General features: G+C 36.8%; 1 protein-coding gene across 4 annotated transcripts; it reads left to right on the top strand.

The window, feature by feature from the left end:
- The first annotated feature begins 311 nt into the window (after positions 1-311).
- Positions 312-8,001, top strand: LOC136232416 (uncharacterized). 4 transcript variants are annotated; one of them, XM_066021561.1, is made up of 6 exons: positions 312-565; positions 1,608-3,093; positions 3,897-4,081; positions 4,168-4,338; positions 5,879-6,331; positions 7,348-8,001. In XM_066021561.1, the coding sequence occupies exons 2-6, from the start codon at positions 1,608-1,610 to the stop codon at positions 7,792-7,794; spliced, it is 2,742 nt and encodes a 913-aa protein (XP_065877633.1). In that variant the 5' UTR covers positions 312-565; the 3' UTR covers positions 7,795-8,001. The 4 variants fall into 4 exon arrangements, with proteins under 4 accessions (XP_065877633.1, XP_065877632.1, XP_065877631.1 ...); XM_066021560.1 differs by having other exon boundaries at positions 1,595-3,093; XM_066021559.1 differs by having other exon boundaries at positions 312-584.
- Positions 8,002-9,085: the final 1,084 nt, after the last annotated feature.

Here is a 9,085-nt window from a genome sequence, read left to right as displayed (position 1 = left end):
TCTCTGACTTTGGTCATATAATTCAAGTAGGTTTTTGTTATCGTTAAGCCTGGGATTTAGAGTGGTTTATGTTTCAAGACTAGCCAATGGAGTTGCTCATACTGTAGTTAGGTATGTTCCCTTCAATACTAATTGCTTTATTTCTTTTTTAATTCCAGCTTTATGTAAGGATTCTGATATTTTTCTGGTATAAAATTGGCTCCTTTTTCTTAAAAAAAAAAAAAAAATTATATAAATTTATTTATTTATCTAAATTATATCGCAGGACTAGTTATTATAATTCTACCGTACTAATTACTATTTTCTAAAGTTTTCTTTATGCTTTGTTTTGCTTCTGTCTAAAAAAACAAAACGATACCCTAAATTCACCACCTAGTGCTAGCGATCTCCAGTACTTCCTCCATCCCTTCCGAGCGTCGTTCCTCCACTGTGTTCCTCGTCCTCCATCCCTTTCGAGCTCTCATTCCTCCACTGTCGTTCCGTCTCGCACAGTCGTCCCGTCTAGCACCGACGTCCTTCCGTCTCGCACCACCGTCGTCTCGCACCGGCGATTTCGTCGATTAATGTAAGTACTAAATAGCGATGTAAGGTTTCCATAGTCACTTTGTATTTGAGACAGTAACTGAAGTTGCAAAATCTACACATTATTGCTGCAAACTGGATTCAGTTGCTAATGTTTGGGTTTGCTATTGATTTGCTAATGTCTGCTAAGTTAATGTCTGGGTTTGCTAATATGTTTGTTAATGGTTTGCTAATTTCTGGGTTTTTAATGTTTGCTAATTTCTGGGTTTTTAATTTTTGCTAATGACATTAATGAGCTTTGAAATTGTGATAACCCTTTATGTGGAAAATTTGACAACAGTTTAATGAGATAGAATAACGTATCTGTTTATGAGTTGGTCTACATGCTATCTGTTAGCAGATACATTAGCCTCCAAATTAAATGTGTTTCCACTTATATTGATCTTGTAAAACTTGACTGCATTTTCTGGTAGGATGTCATTATCCACAAACTTGACTACACCTATAACAACTTCATATCTTTCATAAAGATATAGAGAAAGCTTTGCTTGTCTGTGGCTATTAAAGCTATAGCTTCAATTGTGTAAAATGAATGCTTGATGCAGAGGACATAAATTAGGAAAATGGACATAAAGCTATAGCTTCAATTGTGTAAAATGAATGCTTGATGCAGAGGACATAAATAATAATATAAGATAATTGTTTGCAATAAGGACCAAAATAGTTCAATAAGGAAAATGGTTCATAACTGTTAAATTCATTTACTACTTCAAATTTCTGATACAATACAACATTTTTTGGTTCCTTAGTTGGGTTTAAAAAAGGAAGGGGACATAAAGAAATTTTTTAGTTTTTAAACTAATCTTGACACAGATTAATAGCTTTTAAAAATGCTGATGTTTCTATTTTCAATTTACAAAGTTATTCATTAAGAAGCTACTGGTATTTTATTTTCTTTTTACCATTAAAGGGGTAACTCAACTCCTTTTGTACTAATTCATGACTGATATATTTTAAATTTGGGTAAACTCTGTTTGTGACTGATATGTTTTAGACTTGTACTAATTCTTAGGTTTCGTTCATAGATGTCGATTCCTCGAGAGCTCTACCCGTCCCAAGATGATCTCCTATACGAAGAGGAGTTGTTGCGGAACCCATTTAGCCTCAAGTTATGGTGGCGCTACCTAGTAGCTCGCCGTGAATCACCTTTCAAAAAACGTTTCATAATTTATGAGAGAGCACTTAAAGCCTTACCTGGGAGCTATAAGATTTGGCATGCTTATCTTACGGAGCGTCTTGAAATTGTTAGAAATTTACCCATCACTCACTCACAGTATGAAACTCTTAACAATACATTTGAAAGAGCATTGGTCACTATGCATAAAATGCCCAGAATTTGGATCATGTACTTGCAAACTCTAACCAACCAGAAATTGATCACTCGGACACGTAAGACATTTGATAGAGCTCTCTGTGCTTTACCTGTCACACAGCATGATAGAATTTGGGAGCTATATTTGAGATTTGTGAGTCAAGAGGGTATACCTATTGAGACTTCTCTTCGGGTTTACAGGAGGTACTTGAAGTATGACCCCAGTCATATTGAGGATTTTATTGAATTTCTGGTGAATTCTCATCTTTGGCAAGAGGCATCTGAGAGGCTAGCTTCTGTATTGAATGATGATCGGTTTTATTCAATAAAGGGAAAGACAAAACATAAGTTGTGGCTAGAGTTGTGTGATTTGCTTACTAGACATGCAAAAGAGGTGTCTGGTTTGAATGTTGATGCCATTATTAGAGGTGGAATTAGGAAGTTTACAGATGAGGTTGGCAGGCTCTGGACTTCACTTGCTGATTATTATATCAGGAGGAGTTTGTTTGAGAAAGCAAGGGATATCTTTGAGGAAGGTATGACAACCGTTGTTACAGTGAGAGATTTCAGTGTTATTTTTGATGCATATTCACAGTTTGAAGAGAGTATGGTTGCTCATAAGATGGAGAATTTAGACTTGAGTGATGAGGAAGAGGACGTATTGGAGGAGAATGGTACTGATCAGGCTGAAGATTTTCGTTTGGAAGTGAATTCTAAGTTTGAGAAGAAGATACTAAGTGGGTTTTGGTTACATGATGACAATGATGTGGATCTGATGCTAGCTCGGTTGGAATACCTCATGGATAGAAGGCCAGAATTGGCTAATAGTGTACTTCTGCGGCAAAATCCACATAATGTGGAACAATGGCATAGGAGAGTTAAGCTTTTTGATGGTAATCCAACTAAGCAAATATTGACCTATACTGAGGCAGTAAGGACAGTTGATCCAATGAAAGCAGTGGGGAAGCCCCATACTTTGTGGATTGCATTTGCTAAGTTGTATGAGGATCACAATGATCTTGTCAATGCAAGAGTAATTTTTGACAAGGCAGTGCAAGTGAACTACAAGACTGTAGATAACCTTGCAAGCATTTGGTGTGAGTGGGCTGAAATGGAAATAAGACACAAAAATTTCAAAGGTGCTCTGGAGTTGTTGAGGCGGGCCACTGCAGAACCATCAGTTGAGGTCAAACGAAGAGGTTAGTCTTATTTCTAATTTATGGGGTTTTCCCATATATTAATCGTTAAATATTTTGCATTTGGTGGGTAGAGAATCTTTGGTGTTTATTGATACATTCGAATAAAGTTGTGAGATGTCATCAGTTAATCTACTTCAAATAGACTTCATTCATATTAACAAAAACCTGTTAGAAGTTTAGTTAGAAGTTTACTAGTATATGTATGTGTCATGGAACCGATTTAGCTAAAAGCTCAAGCTGATAGTTAAAGGTCCACTTGATATTAATAGCTGACACACCCCCACACGCGAAAGCACACTTGGGCTTGGAGCGTGACAACACAGGCCCATATTACCATGTCATGCAAATAACTCAACAAATGGGGCTGCCAGTAATCGAACCCTGGACCGCTTGGTCACGCTTGCTCTGATACCATGTCATGGAACCGATTTAGCTAAAAGCTCAAGCTGATAGTTAAAGGTCCACTTCATATTAATAGCTGACAGTATGAATCTCAAGAACCAAGAATATATGAAGCAGCATGTAAATGTGAATAAGATGCATGTTGATAACCTTGGTAATATTCCATATATGTCTAAAACTGAATCAAGTTAGTATGGTTTGCATTCAACATGGCTCAGCATCACATTTGCTTTTTGTTCCTTCTTCAAATGGTTCAGTTTTCCCTCTGATAGATTTAAACTAGTACGAGAACGTTTTACATGAACAATTTTTTTGTTTAAGTAGGTTGATTTCTGAGTAAGCTTCATTTGTAAAATTTGGGCAATCTCACTCTGGGTATTTTGTTTGTCTTCCCCATGCAGTGGCTGCTGACGGCAGCGAACCTGTGCAGATGAAGGTGCATAGGTCCCTCAGACTATGGACTTTTTATGTTGATTTGGAAGAGGGCCTTGGAAATTTGGAGTCCACTCGAGCAGTTTACGAGCGAATACTAGACCTGAGAATAGCAACGCCACAAATCATTATCAATTATGCAATGCTTCTAGAAGTATGGATTTCTACCATCATGTCTCTATTTAGTTACATGTGTTCTTGTTCTGGATTAATAAACTTATGTGGTTATGACTTCTGCAGGAACATAAGTATTTTGAAGATGCATTCAAGGTATATGAAAGAGGAGTAAAAATATTCAAGTATCCACATGTGAAAGACATATGGGTCACTTATCTTTCAAAATTTGTAAAAAGATATGGAAAGACAAAGCTAGAAAGAGCAAGAGAGCTGTACGAACATGCCATTGAAATGGTATGTGCCTTACCCTTCAATTTCACCTTTTTCTTTCAGTAATTTAATTGTCCCTGGCTTTTCACTGTTTAACTGGGTTTGAGTTTTACCCTGGAGCTGTTGTCATTGGTTTTTTTTAACTTTGGATCTTGAAAATTTCCCTTTCCTTGAGATACCAAAATGCTTAGTTAGTTGTAGGAAATTTCAGATTTGTCCTTACTTTGAACATGTTTAACATGAAACTAGAGCAACCTCAACCCAGCCTTATTCCCAACTAGTTGGGCCAGCTTTATTGATTATTCTTTTCCATCCATTTCTGTTCATTGAATATCTTTAAATTGAAAAGTGTTCTCAAATTTTATGTGAAGGGGTGCATAAAAATTCTGCCCTGCTTTATCTAAGTGCATGAGTTATATGGTTTGTTTTAACCTTAATGGCCTAATTCAAACTATTTGCTTCAACAATCTATGTGCATCGACTGTCCTCTGCATAAATTACTGTTTGCCATGTTCAGTGGTGGAGCCAGAATCAAATACCAATGGACGGAATAATATTAACTAATGCAGATTTTTTTTTTTGTGAAAAAGACATCTGAGGCAGAAATTCTGTGTTTGAGCCCACAAGCTACGTCCAAAATTGGTGTTAAAATGAATTTTTCTGATTGTCAACAGACATTTTCTACCCAGATTGCAATTACGACGAACTTTTCTGCCCCAGAAATAATTGAAAAAAAAAAAATTCTACTTGGTCGGGGTCAACCCTTTGCAACCCCCCCAAAATCCAACCCTGGCCATGTTGCCTATTAAAGAAGTGTAAGCTTACTTTTGTACTAAATATATGCTCTGTGAAGTATGGTTCTGGGGATGATGTTATTTATCCACAACCGAGTCTTGATGTTTTGGGTCATTTAGCTGCATTGTTGATGGATTGAGAAATTATTTAGTCATTTAGCTGTATTATTGATGGATTGAGAAATTATTTTTAAACAGACACGGTGTCGTGATTTCCTCTTTATCCTCCCAATTAAAAATATATTGCTTATGTCTAATAATAAACAAAAGAAGTCTCAGATGACTGATTATTTCCATGCAGTTGGGTAGAACCCTCTCATACGTAGGAATTTTTGTCACGCTAATTTTCTTAATTTCTAAGATAACCTATTGTAATGTATAATAATTCCTTGACATGGAGGTATTCATTTTTTCCTTTGATTATTCTGTTATTTAGGCTACTCTTGCCATGGAAATTAGGTGGGGGTGGCAATTTCGAGTTATCGGTCAAAACCGCTTTAAGTTATTTATATGTTCCATTCCATTTGATTATATATGATGTAAATGCAAGAAAAATGATAATCATGTCAATCATATCGTGTCAGGCATCGTGTTTGTGTTAGAAATTGCCACCCCTAGAATTAGGCAGTGTATTTGTTATTATTATTATTCTGGTTTTTAGGCTGATTATGTTCACATAGTATTTCTATGGTTTCCGCAAATAGTGAAAGTTTTTTGGTATCTGTGGCAGATGCTGACCACCTTGTTGCTTTTTCTTTGGCACTTACCAGACTCCTGCTGATTCAGTGAAACCGTTATTTCTTCAATATGCAAAGCTGGAAGAGGATTATGGTTTGGCAAAGCGAGCTATGAAGGTTTATGATCAAGCAACCAAAGCTGTTCCAAATAATGAAAAATTGGAAATGTATAAAATCTATATTGCCCGTGCGGCTGAGATATTTGGTGTCCCAAAAACTAGGGAGATATACGAGCAAGCAATAGAATCTGGTCTTCCAGACAAAGATGTAAAAACAATGTGTGTGAAGTACGCTGAGCTGGAGAAGAGTCTGGGAGAAATCGATCGTGCACGTGGCATATATGTTTTTGCCTCTCAATTTGCTGATCCACGATCTGATGCAGATTTCTGGAATGAATGGCATCAATTTGAGGTACAACATGGAAATGAAGATACATTCCGAGAAATGCTGCGCATAAAACGAAGTGTTTCTGCAAGCTATAGCCAGGTATGTATATTTTTATGGTAGTTTTGTGATAGTTATCATTATTGTTGTTCTCTGAACTGATGATTCCTTGAATCTCAATGCACCAGTTGATTTATGTACCTAGGTATCTAATTTCTACTATAAAAAAAAAAAAGGGCGGCCCGGTCGCATTACGCGTCCCCGCTGAGCGAGGGTCCGGGGAGGGGTCCCACCACAAGGGTGTATTGGGGGCAAGCCTTCCCTTGCCAATTTAATTGGCAAGAGGCCGCTCCTAAGACTCGAACCCGTGACCTCTGGTCACACGGCAACAACGTTTTACCGTTGCGCCAAGGCTCGCCCTCTTATCTAATTTCTACTATATTGAAGTTAAATTTAGGGGTGTCAAAACGGGTTGGTGGTTCGTAAACGTGTCATGCCGATGTATTCTAGTGACCCGTCAAGGGTCACCTCTAACAATGACCCATTTGATAAACGGGTTGACACAATTAATTAAATGAATGAAATAGGAGTTGAACGTAACACGACCCATTTGACTCGATTAACTTTGTTTCAACGCTTGTTGTTAACTATATGGGTTATAAACCACCCCCTTTTACCTATTATGAAATTTATTAGTAAATTAGAATTTGTAGGAAAAGTAGAAGAGCATATATATACACTAGGGTAAAATGACCTATGAACCCATAGTAACATATATTATCTATAAATATGCTTAAAGTTAAATGGATCAGGTAGATTATAGATACGATCTGCCAACTCATAAAAAATTATGCGGATCATAACGACTTGACGAGTCAACCCGTGACACATCCCATTAGTTTTGCTGGTTAAATTGTGTCAACCTGTTTACAACCCCAACCAGTTAAGCCTGAACCCTAATTCGTTTATTTGCGGGTTATGGGAATCTTGGGAATTCTGTTGTTGTGTCATGACCTATTTTGGCAACTCTATTTAATCTTTGTTTTGGCATTATTCTTGACATTTGATTTGAAGCTGATTCATTTTTTGTAATTATTTCTCATTTTCTATCATTGCAGACACACTTTATCCTCCCGGAGTATCTGATGCAGAAGGACCAAAGGCTGAATATCGATGAAGCAAAAGACAAACTGAAGCTTGCCGGAGTCCCTGAAGATGAAATGGCTGCTCTAGAGAGACAATTGGCCCCGGTGGCCAACAATACCAACGGTAAAGATACCGGGAGAAAGGTGGGTTTTGTGAGCGCCGGAGTGGAATCACAGGCTGATGGAGTTGTAAAGGTTAGTGCAAACCAAGAAGATATAGAGCTGCCAGAAGAAAGCGACTCTGAAGATGATGAAAAGGTCGAAATTACACAAAAAGACGTTCCATCTGCTGTCTTCGGAGGATTGGCTAGAAAGAGGGATGAAACTGAAGATGATAATGGTGATGCTGGGAACGAGAAAGATGGTGAGGCCCGGCTTGGTGCCCTTGAACGAATCAAAAGACTTAAACGAGGGGCTTAGTTACCCGGAAATTCGAACGTGGCCAGCCAGATGAGATTTTGAGATATCATAGTTACTAACATCTGTAGTTTTATTCTTTTGTGCTTCTGCTAATTGTAAGATAATTTACTGATTGTAGCAAAGAGACTATATGTTCTATCAGGTCCTTGTTATGGACTAACTCAGAAGAATTATAATGAGGAATGATGAAGTGTCAGTTTAGTTCTACTTTTTTGCATTTTCAGTCCAAACTTTTGAAATGAAAGTGCTTGGTTAAGATTAAAAAATGATACGGATCGGTTTCAGGACGTGTTAGTTTTAAAACTAACAAAAAGGTGAGGTTCTTTTCAAGCTAAACTTGAAGGAGTTAATTCCGGGTTTTACAGACTAAACCGTAGGAATAAGGAAATCCCCTATTGTTGAAAATTTCATAAAGAAGGATATAATTTGTATTGATAAAAAGTTAAACATTAAAGATGCATTTATAGCATCTTAAACCTATTTGATAAATTATATAAAAGGCCTATTTGACAAATTGTATAAAAGGGTAAATACATATAATTGAATATATAATTAAAGGGGTAAAATGGGTTAGAGGTAAAAGGGTGGTATGGATGGTAATTAAGAAGTGGTAAAGTTGTAATTAAGAAGGAGTTGGAGTGAGGGGCAAATCTGATTGTAAGGCTTTTTTAAAGGAGCTCGACACGATGTGTCAATGGACTAAAAAAGGATCAGAAGCTTTTCGTCAAATCGACACGGCATGCTAGCTATGTTTTTCACATAAAGAGTCTTCTCTTTATTTCGGTGTGTCCCCTTTTGACCAGGCTTTTTCCACCACTCATCCCTTCTCGTCTAGTCGGCTATGCAATATAATCAACACCCCATGTGCTTGCTTGGGGGGTGTCGTTGGCTTCAGCACAATGGGCTCTTTTCATCAGCCCGTGTTGGAAATGCTCCGCATCAAAAAACAATTGCTTATAGCTATTTCGGAAGTAAAATAAGTTAATTTTTAGTGACCAGCGATAATAAACAATTTATAACAAATAGTAAATATGCACTTACTAACAACATATAATTAAATATACACTTTGAATCAAACATACTTAGTCCAAGCTGTAGTTAATTTGGTGAGCTCGGATTCGACTTGGATCGAGCTTAAAAATCAAATCTTAACCCCAATCTGAATAAATCCGCTTAAAAAATATATATATTTTTCATCAATAATAAAAAAAATTGTAATTAAAATAAAAATATAAATTTACTAATTAATATTAAAAAAAAATGAGTCGATCCGTCCTATTTTTACAGATCT

Source organism: Euphorbia lathyris, chromosome 6 (genome assembly GCF_963576675.1).
Source record: "Euphorbia lathyris chromosome 6, ddEupLath1.1, whole genome shotgun sequence".
Lineage (NCBI taxonomy): Eukaryota > Viridiplantae > Streptophyta > Magnoliopsida > Malpighiales > Euphorbiaceae > Euphorbia > Euphorbia lathyris.
This window is presented reverse-complemented; position numbering and strand designations above follow the sequence as displayed.

Bases quoted from the DNA above. Each gene is read 5' to 3' on its own strand.
- LOC136232416 (XM_066021561.1), top strand. From the start codon at position 1,608: ATGTCGATTCCTCGAGAGCTCTACCCGTCCCAAGATGATCTCCTATAC. The intron at 3,094-3,896 runs GTTAGTCTTATT...TTCCCCATGCAG, and splicing joins AGTTGAGGTCAAACGAAGAG to TGGCTGCTGACGGCAGCGAA. The intron at 6,332-7,347 runs GTATGTATATTT...CTATCATTGCAG, and splicing joins TTTCTGCAAGCTATAGCCAG to ACACACTTTATCCTCCCGGA.